General features: G+C 42.7%; 1 protein-coding gene across 1 annotated transcript; it reads right to left on the reverse strand.

The window, feature by feature from the left end:
• Positions 1 to 14234: 14234 nt before the first annotated feature.
• LOC142496618 (uncharacterized) lies at positions 14235 to 16862 on the reverse strand (the record flags this gene model as incomplete). Its single annotated transcript, XM_075603282.1, has 1 exon — positions 14235 to 16862. A coding segment is annotated over one exon (2415 nt), but the record flags the coding sequence as incomplete, so codon positions are not given.
• Between the last annotated feature and the right edge of the window lie 2993 nt (positions 16863 to 19855).

A 19855-nucleotide genomic window follows, 5' to 3' on the forward strand; every position in this document is an offset into this window, starting at 1 on the left:
ATTAACATATTAAAGTACTTGGCTCCCAAGCTGTCTCCATTTGATCTAAGAAGTATTTGTTCTGTGTATTCGGCAGGGAATCATGATATTTGACAATGATGTAACGTGAAGCTTTGTACAAGCATTCATTGAAAATTATTAGTCTAATGTGCAATGCATGTAACACTTCTGAACCCAACAGTCAGTCATGTAATTAGAAAAAAAGCCTGAGATTGACGTCGAAAAAGTTTGCTGTAACATGTCTAATTAGCCATGTTATTGTCACATGTTCACAACAATGAATTCTCGTGTGCATATGCATACATTTATGTAATGAGGATAGTTGCTATTGAATCAGTTTGAAAGGTGTAACAATGATTAACTAGTGTAGATGTGTGTATAAGTTAGGTTGAAGTGCTTGTAATGCAACGTTTACAATGTAAACATGCAATGTGATTGACTGTCCAATAACGGATGTCATGAAAAAAGGGAAGACCCAAAGTACATGTAAACATGAGAAGAAAGATGTACATGAACGTTTAAAGATGCGTTACACATTACAAGCATTGTGTAATGTAAAGCAACATGAATATACGGTGGATGTGTTAGATGTGTGACATGCGTAACATCATATAAACAATTGTCGCTCAGTTCAGTAAAATGTGTCATATGATGTGAGGTTCTCCTTTAAGAGTTGAGTATAGGATTTTCCCTAACACATCATCACATGATGAGTAATGTGACACGCAAATGATGAAAACATATAAAAGTACAATGTTAATCAAATAATACACGTCAGGTGTGACACAATGCAGTGAATGCCCCCCACACTGTAATGCTAATCACATTTGTGATTGCAATGGAACGTAAACAGTACTATACTGTTATACGTCCCCGCTCCATTGACTCCATTGATGTACAGATGATTTTTTTTTTCTAAGTGCCGTTCCGGCAACCTTAGCGATCGTTCTCCCCTCCAACTTGCCAACTTTAGTTGGCGGGAGAAATTGGCCATAAAGTCTCAATTTCTTAGTGCCGATCAGCCCCGATAAGCTAATTTTGCTACTTGAATCCAGCCGAATTAAAAAAGTGGCGATAAGTGCCGAAAACAGGCTTATCGGCAGCAGACTAGCCATAACAAAATTATCGGCTACGAAACCTGCCGAAATCAAGCACTTATCGGCGCTTACTGAATCTCAAACCCAATTTTGTCAGTAAAATGGCGAAAAAGGCCTTATCAACGCTTACTGCATAGAGCCCTAAGTTCCATAGAAACGGTGCTACAAAAACATGGGTAACCAGTTGCATAAACAATAGATGTTGATAAGCTTGCTTGTAGAGAAACAATAATCAAAGTGACATAGAGTAACTCAGACACTTGATAACCACAGGTGTATGGCTCACATTAAAGGAGGTGTGAATGAATGTCCTGGTTGATAGTACAGATGGTTGGTGATATATCAGCCCCTCTGGTTCTCTTCCTATTTGGACTGCCTCCCTAGAGCGCACCAAGGGTTAAGAGGATATATTAAGCAATAAGTATAGTAAAACATAAAAACTTACACATCATAATAAAATTCCAGTAGCGGTCATGTGTAAGTTTTTATGTTTTACTATACTTATTGCTTAATACATCCTCTTAACCCTTGGTGCGCTTCTGTGTCTCTTTCATTATCTTCTGACGTCGGAGTCTTCCTACGGAAGTTAGCAGTGGAGGAGGGGCGCCTCCACATCACAGCAGCAGCAAGAGGGGAGAGTGGATCTACTACAAGATTTCTTCTAGGAAGCATGAGCGCGGATTGACTTTCCTGCCTCCCTAATGCATTAGTGTCCCTGTGGTGTCAATAACAGTGAATTCCCATACTATTTCAATGATTGATAGGGAGTGAAGTACTCACATATAGTTGCTTTTCTTCCTCCGGTGGCATGCCTCACGTGGTGTGGATAGGCAGGTGATCCGGTGAAGGAAGGAGGAACAGAGCACAGCCATGCAGAAATCGCGAAAAAATGCCTTCCCCGTATGATTTGGCCAACTCATCAAGGCTTTCTGACTAGCTACCTAGCAAAATTTGGTGATGACTGCCCCAAATCCTCAATGAGTTGGTTATCAAACCTACTAGAATAGGCCGGCGGGGTCCACATGGGGAAAGCGGAGCACAGCCGGTCCAGAAATGAATGATCTGGGGCTCAGCAGTTGAAATTAAAAATTTATTTATTGTGGGTGCACAACATGGTGCTTTTTCGAAGAGTATCCTGGCATAGGTAATGATGTTAGTGCTTAAATACCTGTATTACAACCGGATACATGTTAATTGATTAACGCTAAACTCTATGGCTCAGAAAACCTTCCAGTCCTCCACAGTGGAGGTAGAGTCAATGCTGACCAAGCAAACAAGTATATATCTGGCAAAAACCAACACAAATGAGGAGTCAGGGACGTCAGAACACAAGTTCAAAAAAATTTTTTGGTGATAAAGATCAATCAAAGAAATCCACACCAAAAAAGTCTATACTTAAAAATAAGAACAAATACTCTGAAGCCTCAAGTATTTCAGATGCACCAGATAGTGACAATAGACACCAAACAGTTTCCTTTTTCAGGGGAGAAACTCAGGAACATCATAGCAGTTCACTCACACCAACTGCACATCATAGACAGGAATTTGCATCATCCTCTAATGATTATACTGAATCAAAAAACTATCTAAGAGGACTAGACGAGGAAAAAGGCGAAGGGAAAGCCACAAAAAGAAAAAAGTTTGATGTCTGATAACATTATCAATATCCCAGGCATGGATTTATCAAGTGATGATATAAGTCTGCTAAATAAGGGACTTAATTTCGCACCCCATGATGATTTTGAATTATTCCCCAGTCATTGATCTTCAACGTTTCACTAGAAAGCTTTCTTTAAAACAATTCTTTAGTACAAAGGATGGGGCCTATCCTGTTGTTGCTCAGCAGGGGGACTTGGACATTCTCTGCCCAGCTCCCCCTGCTGACCACGCCAGGCCAGAGCCCCTCTCTTTTAGAGAACAAGGTGCTTTACAGGATCTTACAGATTATTGTCAGAACAGGATGATGATGCTGAGTGTTTGTATGATTCTGTTTCCTTCCTCACAAATACTAGACTTTCTCATTCAGGAAAAAAACTATTTTCAATCCAAATTTCAATAGGGGTCCTTATTTGGAGACCTTTGAAAAACTAGTTGAACCCGACCTTCAGCTATTAGCTAAAGGATATTCATTTTCAACCAATAGGTGAAATAATAATATTTCCAAGGAAGAGTGGGTCATGATGTATGAACTGAGGAAGGATGAGTCTCACAATTAAGAGTGCTGATAAAGGTGGGGCGATTGTTGTTATGTCTACTGATGATTATGTGATGATTATGTGAAAGAAGCCATGAGACAACTTGGAGACAGGAATTCATACTGTTTACTTCAAAATAATCCTACTAAGATGTATCTCTCTGAGCTCCTCAGTCTTATAGACATGGGGAAGGAGTTGCGGGTACTTAATGATTACGAGGTTTCTTTTTTGTCCCCTATGCACCCATTCGTCCCTATTTTTCACCATCTCCCAAAGATCCATAAATCTCTGGTATGCCCTCCTGGCAAGCCAATTATATCGAGTATTGGATCTTTGGGAGGTGGTCTATCTAGGTATGTTGATTTTTTATTTACAACCGTTAGTTAAATCACTTCCCTCTTATTTAAGGGATTCATCTGATTTACTCACTTTAATTCACAACTTCAATTGGTGTAGCACTTACACATGGGTCACTTTGGATGTTACATCCTTATATACCATTATTGATCACACTTTGGGTGTTAGAGCTGTGTCACATTATCTTTTTTCATCTGATCTTTCTGTGGCACAATGCACTTTTATATTAGATTCTATTTTATTCCTTTTACAACACTATTTTCTTTTTGATCACCGCTTTTATTTACAGACATGGGGGACAGCTATGGGTACATCCTTTGCACCATCTTATGCCAACCTCTTTATGGTCTTTATTTATTTTCGGTGATGCCAATCCATATCAACAAAATATTGTTTTTTACCGTTGCTATATCTATGATCTGCTGTTAATTTGGCAGGGAGATAACACACAATTAGATTAATTTTTTACATATTTAAACACTAACACATATAATTTACAATTTACTCACTCTTTTGATCAAAATCACATCACATATTTGGATCTTTATTTATATGTGGATATGAATCGTTGCATCCAGACAGACCTTTACCGCAAACCCAATGCCCGCAACTCCTTTCTCATGGCTAACCGTGGAAATCATAAACCCCTATTGAGGGGTATACCCAAAGCCCAATTTATCAGACTGAGAAGAATTTGTTCTAACCAAGAGACATATCTTAGACAACCCGATAAATTAATGTCAAGATTCAAAAGAAGGGGATACAGTGATGAGGTGATCCAACCTGCCTTCCGTACTGCATCAGATACGGATAGGTCAACCTTACTGCAGTCCATGAATAATAAAAAAACTAATGATAACAAACAACTAAGTAAATTTACCAAAGATACTGCACCTTTGTTTATTACTAATTTTAGTAAACAAGCATATCAGGTACGCAACATTGTTGATAAACATTGGGGCGTCCTGAGAATAGATAAAGATTTTCAAAAATTTACAACTAGAAAACCTAGATTTGTCTACCGTAAGGCAAAAACTATTCGTCACTATGTTTCCCCAAGCTTATTAAAAATGGGAAAAAATCCTGTAAAAAACAAAGCGTCCTGTGGCTTCCATAAATGTTGGGGATGCTCGGTTTGCAAATATGCTAAACCGATCACCTCAGTTAAAGATCTACACACTAATGCCACACATAAAATCAGTTCATTTATCACATGTAATAGTAACTATGTTATTTATTTACTGAACTGTGCATGTGGTAGCATTTATGTAGGTCGTATAATCAGACCCCTAAAAATCAGGATCAATGAGCACCTAAGAACTATAAAGAATTCAGATCCAAAGTTCCCTGTATCCAGACATTTCACGGCTTGTCAATCTGGATCCACCAAGGGTTTCTCCTTCAGTGCAGTGGAACATATCCCAGTTCCAACTAGGGGAGGAGACAGAGAAAATATCCTAAATCGCTGTGAGATGTACTGGATTTTCACTCTGGGGGTTATGGCCCCTAGTGGAATCAATACAGATTGGGAGTTAAAACATTTTTTGATTGAATAAATTATGCTCATTGATTTCTAATTTTTATTACTAATATTGATTATGATTATGCTTTATTTTTTATTTTTATTTTTGATTCTTTATTTGTTTATTTTTATTTTTTCATTTATGGATTTATATTAATCTTCATAATATCAGTTCACACTCTTCATTGCTGAACACTCACATCGTCATCCTTTCAGTTCTGTGTTGGAAATATTACTGTATGAACTGTTGATGAGGTTGGAGCTAGATGCATATGTACCTAGGTTGGAGCTAGATGCTGAGATATACCAAACCAGAGAGGCTCTTATATGTTTTTGAATCTTATGCTTCATTTTTGTTTTTTGGATCCAAAGAGATTAATAATTCATTATTAGGATTATTGATTCGAACTTCTCGGTTCTATATCACTCAATTGTTGTTGCCACCAGATATAGATATTCTTCCTCATCTATAGATAGTATAATCATATATATGTCCCATTTGTATATTACTATATACGGTTACTCAATATTGATTTTAATAATTACAGCATATACATCATGTTTTGATATGTGATTTAATAATTGATTCAATGGGTATACTTTTATGTTAGTACTATACCCTTATTCTGTATCTTAATATATATATATATATTTTAGTTCTCACTTTCAGGTTGCTATTTCATGTATGTTTTATTTTGTTAGTTACTTGTTCACACAACCATATCATTGTTTTTGCACTGTGGTTTTCTTAATTATCTTGTTTCTTCATATGTTTTTCATAATTTGTTTTTTCATGTATCAATTTTTTTGTATTAAGTTTGTTTGTATATGTATACACATATTTTCCTTCCACCAGAAAAGCTCGATTCTAGCGCGAAACGCATCAGAGGTACATCCCTGTGCCACCATGTTGTGCACCCACAATAAATATTTTTTTTAATTTCAACTGCTTAGCCCCGGATCATTCATTTCTGGACCGGCTGTGCTCCGCTTTTCCCACGTGGACGCCCATCTGCATTTACAATTCAGCTGGACGCACGCCTCTGAGACACTCTCCAACAGCGCTCAAGTGAGTAACAAACTTTATTGTTATACTATTAGAGGATTATGTTAGGCTCTAGGGTTGCTGCCAGTCACATTGGGACACGCTGAATTTACTGATCACCTACAGTGAGGAGGAGACAATCTGGCAAAATAACTCCTATGCCAAAAATATTGTACTATGGGCATGTTTCATTGATGACGTGCTGATCATCTGGAAAGGAAGTAGAAATGTTTTAACTGAATGTTTACATTACATTAACACGAATGAATTTGGCCTTATCTTTAGTAGTGTCGTTGAAGACACTCAAATAGCTTTCCTTGATTTGACATGATGTAATACTGGTATAGGGATTGCACATCCCACAGATATTCTTCTTCCCATGTAATGTTTCCCAATTTGTGTATTAAATGGCTGCTAGCTCTCAGGTGTGATTTTAAAGAGGGGACCATAGGTTGGAGATATTGGTCCACGTATTCTGATAGGTTCGTTGTAAGTGAACCTCTCCCAGAGATGATCAACCTTCCCAGTGGATTCCGGGGGTTCTTATGTACTTTGGAATAGGATTCCCATTTTAACCCCCCGGAGGAGATCACCAGTAGCGTGTGCAATTATGTTTTAATGATTTTGTGTATTCTTATTAAACTGTCACCAGTATATGTTTAGCTATTCTGTGTTTTATGTTATTGTTTTGTTTTTTATTTTTTGGTTAATGTTATTAATGTTGCACTATGATATGCTCTTTTGCATTTTCCCACATGCTATGAGACATTTATCAAGACTTCTGTGACCTTGTCTGGATTCTAAAGGGCTGGACTGTATATTGGTCAGTAATCACATTAGGTGATTTATAATATTGTTTATAGGCGCCGGTATTATTGTGTTATTCTGTTGTACTGTAAGTGACCTGTATCAGTCACTTTTATCAGGCTGCCTAGCTCTTTATTTTTAGGGTACAGTATTTTGTAATCACACTCAATAATTATATTGATAAGTTTAAAGCATTACCGCTTTATCACAATATTTTTCTTTTTTCACATAATTACCTCTTGATATAAAATAGGTTGAGCGGTTGGTCATCTATAGTTGTTTTACCACAATTAATAGTGACTAATCTGATCACCTACTGCATAGTTACCATGCTTACAGGATACATTATTTAAATTAGGCTTTTGATGGGAGTTCCCATCCACATCCAAGACTCCTGAGGAAGTGGGAGGCGCACCCACGAAACGCGTGAGCGGAAGGAAGCAGGCAGACTTGGCAGAACTAATCTGTGCACACCTGCGCAGTGAAGACGCGACCAATAGCCGGGCTGAGAAGGTGGCGTCCAGATACTGGAGGGAAGACATTCGCCGACGCTGACATATGAACACCCCAGTGGAGGGAGAACACTCACCCAGCAGACAAGCCCTACACTGACTTACCTCTAAATCATCAGGTTATAGTACCTGTATACTGTGTTCATACGAACAGTCACTGCGATTGTAAGTGTGCATTTTTTAAATTATCTTTTAATTTTCACTTAGTAAATTACTTAATTACGCCATAGAAGCGTTTCTTGCACTTTTTCCTTTATATAATATAATATATATATATATATACTCTACACACACATATATACAGTAAGGGCCCTCCCAGTCTGCCCTTTGGTACTGATATTTGTTGTTTTAGTTTCTCTGGGTATCAGTGCTAGTTGTACGGCAAAGATGGGTAGGGCGGCATGTTTGTCCTTTCTTCCATGTAGTAACAAAGGAGAGAGAGGGAATAGGGGGTATGATACCATTTACTGGACCAACAAATAGTTGAGATGCTACAAGCTGTCAAACCTCTCAAGGTCCTTCATCGGGTTACCCTTACAAGTTTGAAATCTTGTAACATATCAACTACTTGTTGGTCCAATATAAGGTATTCGCTAGTCCCTCTCCCTCCTTTTTTTACTACATGTTTGTTGTACTGAAATGTAGTAAGTTGCTAATTCTCAAACTCCTTATGTAACTTGATGAAGTATATAATTCATATACTGTGAACTTCTACAGTATGTATAATTGTACTTATGTACAGTACTGCCAACAGGGCATGGACAGTAACTCTCAAAATACAGGGGGGAATAGTATAAACATTGGGGATAAGAACAGCAAGTGAATGATAACATTGGGCATATGGTGACCCTGCCCCAATCTAAGGGGTACAATCTATGTTGGACCTGTAGTTCCACAGATACTTGTGTTACTTGTGTTGACATTTATTATGTCCTTCCACTATTTATGTTTACCCTGCATCTCTACATCTTTTACATTTATAAAAAAAAAATCCCCTGCTTATGTTACTGTCCTGTTTCTGTACGTTTGAATTCTTAGAGCATTATTCAAAATTCACGTCTGCCCGTTTTAGTGGTTACCTGCTTTTACAACCAGATTTGAGATGTTTGGTAATTAAAGATTTGCTTTAGCAGATAAGACCTTACCTCTCTCTTGTCTTTTGCTTCTCAACCCTTGTAGTGCTGTTGACCAATAAATGTTTTCAATTTTCCACTCTCTCTTTGACACTCTAGACTCAAACTTTACTGTGAACTCACTAAAGTTGCTAATGACATTTCTGATATTTAAACTGAAAGTCAGGACTCCCTTTTTGACCTATTGAACTCTGCACTGTGGGGTCGGCATCACCTTCTCAGTGTCCAAGACACGGCTTCAGCCTTCACCACATTGTTCATGCTGAGCCACTTTGTCTAGCATCTCTTCAGCGACTTCTGTTATAATGGGCATTTGTGCCCCCTGCTCAGTTCTCTGGAGTAGCTTCTCAATTTTGATATTTTCACTCCCATTACCAACAATGTACACAGCACTTTACAAACCAGACCTTCAATACAAAGAAATATAATCCAATAAGTGCAATACACATAAAAGCACATGATGGAAAAGTACAAAATGGCGATGGGGATCTGCGGAGCCATTGACATCACTAGACCGCGCCATAATCAAGTGACCCTCTAGCGCGGACTCAGTGGGAATGACCGCAGGCTGCCATACGAGCTCAAGCTGTGATATGGTTGAAAAAGGACACAATGCTCAATACAATATCCTCAAATTTGAAACTTTGGATTATTTGAGGATATTGTATTGAGCATTGTTGCCTCTTTTCCCCATATCACAGCTTGAGCTCATATGGTAGAAATAGAAACGGGGCAGAGCACTGCCACAAATAAATCTGGAAGAGGCTCACATTAGAAAAATAAGAAGCTTTATTGGATCATTACAGACCCCCGATACAAAAAAATGCACCTACGCGTTTCGGGCAGTGCGCCCTTTATACACCTTGAAAAAGGGCGCACTGCCCAAAACGCATAGGTGCATTTTTTTTGTATCGGGTCTGTAATGATCTAATAAAGCTTCTTATTTTTCTAATGTGAGCCTCTTACAGGTTTATTGGTGGCAGTGCTCTGCTCTATTTCTGCCTGTACAACCTCTCTGGCAGATTCTGCATGCCGCCTGATCTTCCCTATGGACTCCTATGATGGACAGGATACAGTACATGGATACCCACTGAGTGAGTTGCTTCAGCCCTGTTTCCACATTTAGGATTTATTATTCAGTCTGGGGACAAATATTATACTGTTATCTTTTGTGCTTATGTAATTGGCAGCACTAGGTACTAGTTCCCCACTCCATGGCTATTGGATGCTGATATTTTCAAGAATCTATATGGAGTCCTATTGAGGAGTTTTTATGTCATCATATGGACACAATTAATCTTTGAAGCACTGGGTTTCTCCTTATATCATTGCTTGAGCTTATATGGTAGTCTGCGGTCATTCCCACTGAGTCAGTGCTAGAGTGTCGCTTGATTGTGGCGTGGTCTAGTGACGTCAGTGGCTCCACATTGAGGCACCTGGAGCTGGGGCTAACATTGTGGGTATCTGAACCCTGGGGCCAGCTGTGTGGGATACAACGTTCCATTTTATCCGCCGAATCGCCTGGTTACCCACCGCGGAAGTGAATCGCTGCTGTGTGAGTGAATGTAGCTCCTGTGGGGGATCTCCCGTACATCTAAGCGTTCAAGACACGAGGACGTCTCTATCCACTTGATCGGAATATAGCGACGACGGCGTTCATCCACGGAGTGGGAATCAGCTGGTAACTCGAGTGGTAACATGTACACTAAACATGCCCTGCATTTATAATTGAATCTTCTATACAGTATGTGCATATATCACCATCTAATATTGTTGTATTCTATTTACATTGTTACACTATGAGAGTTGTGCGCTGTCTTCTTTTCATTTCATGTTTATCCCCATGACGCCGAGCCATCAATTCTGACGAGCAGCAGAATCTCACATTTTGTTATATGAGGTTTATATGTATTTATTATTTGTCACAAATGTATTTGACCTCTATTTTGGGTGCACGGTTATAGAGTTAGTATATTTGCTATCTCCTATCTGATAATCCCTATTGAGGTTATATTATCACTTGGATGATTTATATCTTTATTGAGTTCACATTCATCTTTACACAGTTGGTGCGCTGTTTTTTTCTTTTCACCATACACAGTGTAATGATAGAAAATTAATATATTTTTTTTTGCCAGGGAGTTTACATCTAAATTGTGTGTAGGGATTACATTTAACTGTAATTCTGCCATCATAAGGATTGCGCTATACTGTACTAAAGAGATACTCCTTGGGTATAAACAGAGATAATTGCATGCAGTCATGCTGTGTACCTCCCACTCATTGCTTAGATTGTAGCTCTTCAAGCTTGTTCACTTTGCTGTAAGGTATTCTCTGTCAAGAAGCCACAATACCAAAAATATGTATTTTTTATAACTCCACTCAAACCAGCAGAAAATGTCTCTGATAAGCAATGGTAGAAAATGTTTTGCAGATTTGCAGGACAGACCTAGTCACTGAGGCTGCATTTTGTTGTTTCTAATTTCTGGCTGCCACAGAGACAGTAAAGTGACTCATGGTTTCAACTTCCACTGTCCTTCCATCCTGATGTCCATGCTTGAAGGGAAACGCAGAGAACTAGCTTCTAATTGTAGAAAATGTTTTGCTCATCAAATCTAATATATGCCAGTGGGTCTTGTATGTCTGTATGTATCAGACATGAGCTCATCAGTGCCATCATAATACACATAGCCTGCTGGCAGATATGGAGAGTCGGACAGCCATTTAGATGAAGAAAGTCAGTTGACGTGAAGAGAAAGCAAGAATGCTGGACGAGAGTGAGAGGTGAAAATAATTGATTATATCGTAAGGTAATAAATGAAAGATGTGGTGGAGAGACAGGACTGGGGTAAGAGGGAAAGGAAGAAGGAGGGAAAAAAGAGAAAGTGGGGGAGAGAGAGGAGATGGGGATAGAAAAAAGTAAAACCCATCATTATTGACGTGCTTTTATCTTACTATATATTTCTGAAAGCATCATATGTTTCCGTGTCTGTATGTGTCTCCCTGTGTCCCTCCCTGTGTCCCTAGCGGCAATCCCATTGGACCTTGGGCTGGCCCAATGAGATTGCTCCCTTGGCCCGCCCGCCCCCGCACACCTCTCATTGGCCTGAGGCGGAGTGACGGGCCAAAGGAGAGACGGAGAGACACACACGCGCGCACACACACACACGCACACACGCACACACACCTCTTCCTCACCCCCGAGGCCAGCCCCCCCCCTCACCCAAACCTCACCTCCCCCCCCCTCCATCATCACCCCCCTCACCCGCAACTCACCTCCCCTCGCGGCGCCCTGCTTGGCCGCGCGGGTGGGGGGCTTAGCGCCGCCGCTCCCATCACCTCACAACCCTCAGGGGCGACGCAGCAGCCCTACCGCCTCCTTCCACCCTCCTCACAGCATGCAAACCTGCTTGGCCGCGCACTGCGGGACCTGCCAGCGGGAGGAGCAGGGCAGTGGCGGCCGCGGCGGGGACACCTCACCACGTGACTCCCACCCACCTCCCCAAATATTCCACTACGGCCGCCGCATGAGGTATGAGGGGGGGGGGGAGGGAATGGCGTGCCGCCCGCTATCTTCAAGCCGCCATGTGAGGTATGGGGGGGGGGTTGGAGGGAATGGCGTGCCGCCCGCTATCTTCATGCCCCCAAAGCCGCCGCATGTGGGGGGGGGGGGAGGTGGGGGTGGGGGTGTGATGCCGGCCTGAAACTAGCTTCATGCCGCCGCGGGGGGGCAAGATGCAGGGGGGAAATGCAGGCCTGCCCACCCGCTATCTTAAGGCCTCCGCCTGAGGTATGGGGGCTGCGGGGGGCAGGGGTAGTGGGAGATGTCACTAAATAACCCACCCAGTCACTAAATAAAGTCACTAAATAAAGTCACAAAATAAAAGTCACTAAATAACCCACCCACCCAGTCACTAAATAACCCACCCACCCAGTCACTAAATAAAGTCACTAAATAACCCACTCACCCACCCAGTCACTAAATAAAGTCACTAAATAACCCACCCACCCAGTCACTAAATAAAGTCACTAAATAAAAGTCACTAAATAACCCACCCACCCACCCAGTCACTAAATAACCCACCCACCCAGTCACTAAATAACCCACTCACCCACCCAGTCACTAAATAAAGTCACTAAATAACCCACCCACCCAGTCACTAAATAAAGGTCACTAAATAACCCACCCACCCAGTCACTAAGTAACCCACACACCCACCCAGTCACTAAATAACACAAGTGTCACTAAATAACCAAAAGTCACTAAATAAACCCCAGTCACTAAATAACCCACACACCCACCCAGTCTCTAAATAACCCACCCACCCAGTAACTAAATAACACACTCACCCAGTCACTAAATAACACCCCCACCCAGTCACTAAATAACCCACCCACCCAGTCACTAAATAACAAAGTCACTAAATAACCCACCCACTCACTCACTAAATAACCCACCCACCCAGTCACTAAATAACAAAGTCACTAAATAACCCACCCACTCACTCACTAAATAACCCACCCAGTCACTAAATAACCCACCCACCCAGTCACTAAATAACCCACCCACCCAGTCACTAAATAATACCCACTCACTAAATAAACCACCCACCCACTCTGTCACTAAATAAAGTCACTAAATAAACGTCAATAAATAAAAGTCACTAAATAAGTCACCAAATAACCGACCCAGTCACTATATAGGGTAGACTGAGGAAGTCTAGAATCTCTGTCATAATCTGTCAACTCCTGACGAAGCCGACGCTATCACGTGGTGAAACGCATTGAGTGGGACTCCTTCTACAATACGGAGCACTTTGGAGAGGAGCCGCAGGCTGCCAGGTCACTACTGGTGTCAGATATCCATTAAAATAAGATGGATTAAAACGAACATTAAACAAAAGTTGTGTCCTGTGGTAAAGACTCTAAGTAATGAGTCCAGGACACTATGGTGATGAAGGGGTTAATATGTCCCTTATCCTGCAATAATAGGTCAGCTGAATAAAGCAGAGTGGTATTAGATCCACTATTCTCAAAATGAGAACTAAGATACCTCATGAAGTTCTAAACTTACAGTCTGATCAGATAATATAAATCAAACAGTGTAGGGAACCTATTATAGGTATGCCTAACGGTATGGTCACCAGGTGGTGAAATGGTATAGGGTTAAAACACACTAAGGTGTGCTACCCGGCATCAATGAGGGACAATAAGGTGAAGAGCAGCCAGCTATTATGAACAGTAAGGTAGAACTTCCAATCGTGGAGTAATACACCAGTACATGTAAGGACCAGAATATAATGTGGTGATGGTCACTAACAAATATATACCATGTAGGGCTAGCTAGGTGAAGCTAAACCCCTTGTGTGTTTTAACCCTATACCATTTCACCACCTGATGACCATACAGTTAGGCATACCTACAGTATAATAGGTTCCCTGCACTGTTTGATTTATATTATCTGATCAGACTGTAAGTTTAGTACTTCATGAGGTATCTTAGTTCTCATTTTGAGAATAGTGGATCTAATACCACTCTGCTTTATTCAATATTCTTAATATTAGAATTAGGGAATTAAATTACATTTGTGGTGGTTGCTATTAATGTTTTGTAAAAGCCTTTGCCATTTAGTTAATGGTCCTAAATTCCAATACATTTTGTGATAAACAGATGAAATCAGAAGGTAATTGATGCCATTCAGATTATGTTCCTGATTGGGGGAATTAATAAGAAAAAATCAGTACAGTTCCTTACTAGTCGTAGATGATAAATTAGTTTCTTATCTGAAGAGTAAACCTTCTTCAGTTGCTGAACCTTCTTCAGCAGCTGAACCTTCTTCAGCGCTTGTAAACAGGGCGGTGGTTGTAGTTGGGTCTTTGAAGGCAGATATCTTTAATAATTTTGCTTCTCTAACCAGAGCTTCAGTTGGTGGAGCTTCTTTAACCGGAGCATTGGTGGTTGTTTCGAGAGTGTCTGAACCTTCTTCAATGGCTGAACCTTCTTCAGCGGCTGAATCTTCTTCAGTGGTTATAGGCAGGGTGGTGGTTGTAGTTGGGTCACTGAAGACAGATATCTTTAATTTTACTTCTGTAACCGGAGCTTCAGTAGCTGGAGCTTCTGTAACCGGAGCCTCTGTGGGTGGAGCTTCTGTAACTGGAGCCTCAGTGGATGGAGCTTCTGTAACTGGAGCTTCTGTAATTGGAGCCCCAGTGGGTGGAGCTTCTGTAACCGAAGCCTCGGTGGGTGGAGCTTCTGTAACTGGAGCCTCAGTGGATGGAGCTTCTGTAACTGGAGCTTCTGTAATTGGAGCCTCAGTGGGTGGAGCTTCTGTAACCGAAGCCTCGGTGGGTGGAGCTTCTGTAACTGGAGCCTCAGTGGGTGAAGCTTCTGTAACCGGAGCCTCAGTGGGTGGCGCTTCTGTAACTGGACCCTCAGTGGGTGGAGCTTCAGTGGGTGGAGATTCTGTAACCGAAGCCTTGGTGTGTGGAGCTTTTGTAGCTGAAGCCTCAGTGGGTGGAGCTTCTGTAACTGGAGCCTCAGTGGGTGGAGCTTCTGTAACTGGACCCTCAGTGGGTGGAGCTTTTGTAACTGGACCCTCGGTTGGTGGGGCTTCTGTACCCAAAGCCTCGGTGGGTGGAGCTTTTGTAACCAGAGCCTCAGTGGGTGGAACTTTTGTAACTGGAGCCTTGGAGGGTGGAGTCTCAGTGGGTGCCTCGGTAACTGGAGCCTCAGTGGGTGGAGCTTCTGTAACTGGACCCTCAGTGGGTGGAGCTTTTGTAACTGGACCCTTAGTGGGTGGAGCTTCTGTACCCAAAGCCTCGGAGGGTGGAGCTTCTGTAACTGGAGCCTCAGTGGGTGAAGCTTCTGTAACTGGAGCCTCAGTGGGTGGAGCTTCAGTGGGTGGAGATTCTGTAACTGAAGCCTCAGTGTGTGGAGCTTCTGTAACTGGACCCTCAGTGGGTGGAGCTTCAGTGGGTGGAGATTCTGTAACCGAAGCCTTGGTGTGTGGAGCTTCTGTAGCTGAAGCCTCGGTGGGTGGAGCTTCTGTAACTGGAGCCTCAGTGGGTGAAACTTCTGTAACTGGACCCTCAGTGGGTGGAGCTTTTGTAACTGGACCCTCGGTTGGTGGAGCTTCTGTACCCAAAGCCTCGGTGGGTGGAGCTTCTGTAACCAGAGCCTCGGTGGGTGGAGCTTTTGTAACCAGAGCCTCGGTGGGTGGAGCTTTTGTAACTGGAGCCTTGGTGGGTGGAGCCTCAGTGGGTGCCTCAGTAACTGGAGCCTCAGTCTGTGGAGTCTTGGTAACAGGGGCCTTGGTGGGTTGACCCTTGGTGAGTGCCTCTGTGGTAGTGGTAGTTGGGTTGGTGGTGGTAGTAGGGAGGGTACTAGTTGGGTGGGTGGTGGTGGTAGTAAGGGGGGTGGTAGTCAGGGTAGTGGTAGTAGGGGAGGCTGTGGTGGTAGTAGAGGGGGTAGTGGTGGTAGTGTGGTTGGTGGTGGTAGTTGGGATGGTTGTAGTTGGGGTGGTGGTGGTGGTAGTTGTAGTTGGGGTGGTGGTAGTTGGGTTAGGGGTGGTAGTAGTTGTGGTGGTGCTAGTAGTGGTAGTAGTTGGGGTGGTGGTGGTAGTTGGGGTGGTGGTGGTTGCTGGGGTGGTGGTGGTAGTTGGGGTGGTGGTGGTTGTTGGGGTGGTGGTGGTTGTTGGGGTGGTGGTGGTAGTTGGGGTCGTGGTAGTGGTAGTTGCGGTGGTTGTAGTGGAAGTTGCGGTGGTGGTGGTAGTTGGGGTGGTGGTGGTAGTTGGGGTGGTGGTGGTTGTTGGGGTGGTGGTGGTAGTTGGGATGGTGGTGGTAGTTGGGGTGGTGGTAGTGGTAGTTGCGGTGGTGGTAGTGGTAGTTGGGGTGGTGGTGGTGGTAGTTGGGGTTGTGGTGGTTGTTGGGGTGTTGGTGGTTGTTGAAGTGGTGGTAGTTGGGGTGGTGGTGGTAGTTGGGGTGGTGGTAGTGGTAGATGGGGTGGTGGTGATTGTTGAGGTGGTGGTAGTTGGGGTGGTGGTGATTGTTGAGGTGGTGGTAGTTGGGGTGGTGGTGGTAGTTGGGGTGGTGGTAGTAGTAGTTGCAGTGGTGGTGGTGGTAGTTGGGGTGGTGGTGGTGGTAGTTGGGGTGGTAGTTGTTGTTGGAGTGGTGGTGGTTGGGGTGGTGGTGGTGGTAGTTGGGGTGGTGGTAGTTGGGGTGGTGGTGGTAGTTGGAGTAGTGGTGGTGGTTGTTGGGGTGGTGGTGGTGATTATTCGAGGTTGTTGATCTAAAATAGAGCAAACAAACATATGTTTCGTTAGGGCAAAGGAAAATGCCTCTCTTTTCCCCTCTGTCACCCAGTTACATTGGACTTCACCACATGACATTTCTGTGGTACCTGTAAAGTCCCTGTGTTCCTTCTAATGTCATCCGTTTCCCTATAACCTGGCTGTATTTTCCTCAGTGTCTCCTTGCTCCCCATGACATCGCCATTTCCCAAGACTAAGCCATGTTCACCAGCTTGTCCATATGGTCCACATGACCTCTCTGTGTCCTGTGAATCTCTGACTGTCTGAGATCAATGTATTGCTTGGCAATGTAACATTACGTATTATTTTGGAGGAGCACTGAAGCAGTGGGGTTACTATCATAAAAAAAGTCAGGGGGTCTGTGACAGGGTAAATAAAAGCCACCAGTTATATGCCTGGAAAACCTATGTCTAGTCTGCAGTGCAGCACTGACTAGGTTAACTTCAGCTGGGAACCTCAGGACAATTAGTTGGATCCCAGCTGCCTAATCAAGGTGTGTTAAAACCCAGGCTATAGACACATGGATCTTGTTTGTTGATGAGAGAGGAGTAAGCTGCTGCTAAAGAGATTTCCTGATACAAGGTCTGATAAACAAAGTAACTGAATTATAAACTGTCTGTCTCCTGCTTAGAAAAGGGATTGCTGCCTGAGTTACACACTGTCTGCTAAAGAGAAACTGTTTCGTTTTGTTTTTGCTGAAGAAAAGCTATTTTTGTTTTGTGTGTTGTATATCTGTTAAGGCTAAATAAATAAGCCTTGGCAAGAAACCCACGTGTGTAGTTGCATGTACCCTGCAACAGGGTCCAAAATTAAGCCCAAGATCTCAATGTGGCCCAAGCCACCTCATGATCCATATGAGAACATGCCCTGATGATGACACTGCTGCAATAAAAATCATTATATTCTTTCAGCTGTCTGAAGCATCTAATTTTTTTATACTAAAAATATATTTTTGTAACCTGCAAATCATTACATTTGCTGTCACCTGTGCCCACTGACTAATCCCCATCCTAGCACTGCTGTGCAGAAGAACTTCTTTGTTGTTGATTACAATGATTGTATAGGCACAGAAAGGGACACAAGCAATATGGCAGACTAGGCAAACTTGTCAGGGCCAACAAATTGTATTTTTTATCATTTGAATGAAGTGTATTGAGATATTAGTTATCAACATACAGATTATCGGGCTGCATTTTCAGAGAACAGGATGAGAAACATTTCCATTTAATAAATACTGCTTTTTATCATGTTCCAAAAGTGGCTCATATTGCCAGACCGCCTCATTGCCCCAGGGTGCTGTAAAGCAACGTGATCCACATCACTAGCAAAGAGCTAGGACAATGAGCCGGAAAAGACAGAATAGACCAATTTATGAATTCTCACACAGTGAGGAAAGTTTTTGAAGATAGAAAACTGGTCCCACTCACCTGTGCAATAGACGTCAGACTTTGTAGTCCCTGAGAACTTGTAGACGTAGAATCCCCCAGGACAGGCTTTCACAGGGAGAGACGCTCCTGGTGTGCAGCCTGCTAATGAGTTAATATTGAGAGGCACCATCTTCACTCCTTCTCCAATTCCCGGGTGGCTGCCACCCAGACTGAAGGGCTCACGGGAGCCACATCTCATGGAGCCAACACACCCCTCCTTCATACTTAAACCGACACTCCCCGTGTAACGGAACCAGCCAAAGTTATATCGGTCGGTTTTGAATCTGCCGGTGGAGGAGATGGTGGACAGTCTGCTGGCTCCATTCAGCTCTTTGTAGTTTGCACAGGGGTCAGCGCACTTAATAGCATCATTAATGGTCATACAGTCCTGATCAGCGGGGCAGGCACTGTCACTACCACCGCAGGGCTTGTTAATGGTATTGCCACACAGGTGGATGCCGTTTTTATTAATACAGGGTGCCGGGCCACATTTGTTCAGAGAGGGGTCTGTGCATTCATTGACATCAGTGCAAGCCTTAGAAGCGCTGTTCCAGGTGTATCCTTGTGGACAGCAAGAATAAGTGCCACAAAACACGAGCCTTGTGCAGTTAAGACCATTTCCTACGAATCCAACTTTGCAGGAACAAGACACATAGTCAGACGTCTGCTCACAGTTGGCATTAGTTGAGTTGCAATCATGGCAAGTTTTGGCATCTGTGTGAATAAAAAAAAATTACAGACTGCATACAGCAAATAATTATTATGTGAATCCTAATAGTTTTATTAAAATGTAAAGCGTTTGTGAATAGTATGTTTTAATAATATTGCATGCAATACATTGGATTGTACTCTGCAGCACAGTCTTATTGCAGCACAGCTGAATCTTCAGCGTCCTCTCCCTGCAAAACTGGGAGACAAACTGTTTGGGGGCCGGGAGACTTTGATAAATAATCTGCCATTTTTCACCATTTAATAAAGTCTTCCTGCTGCACAACTGGGGCAAAACCAGCACAAAACCGCACAGATTTAGCAAAGAAAATGAATCACATTGAAGCAATTGGAGTTGTTTCTTTGCTACACCCGGTTACATTCCTTTCCCCCCAGTTCTGCAGCAAGAGGACTTTAGTGTATAATCCCCAATGAATGTAAGGGAGGGTATTATATGTAGATTGGAGTACTATATGTCTTTGTTAGCCTGTGTCAGGGGTGGGCAACTTCAGTTCTCAAGGGCCACCAACAGGTCAGGTTTTAAGGAAATCCCAGCTCAAGCAGTGGCTCAGTGGAAGACTGCCACCTGTGTTGAAGCAAGGACTGATTGAGACACCTGTGCTGAAGCATGGACTGATTGAGCCACCTGTGCTGAAGTAGGGAATCCTGAAAACCTGACCTGTTGGTGGCCCTTGAGGACTGGAGTTTCCTGGACTATATGCTGGTCATGCCTTTATTACTGCT

Source organism: Ascaphus truei, chromosome 6, assembly GCF_040206685.1.
Source record: "Ascaphus truei isolate aAscTru1 chromosome 6, aAscTru1.hap1, whole genome shotgun sequence".
Lineage (NCBI taxonomy): Eukaryota > Metazoa > Chordata > Amphibia > Anura > Ascaphidae > Ascaphus > Ascaphus truei.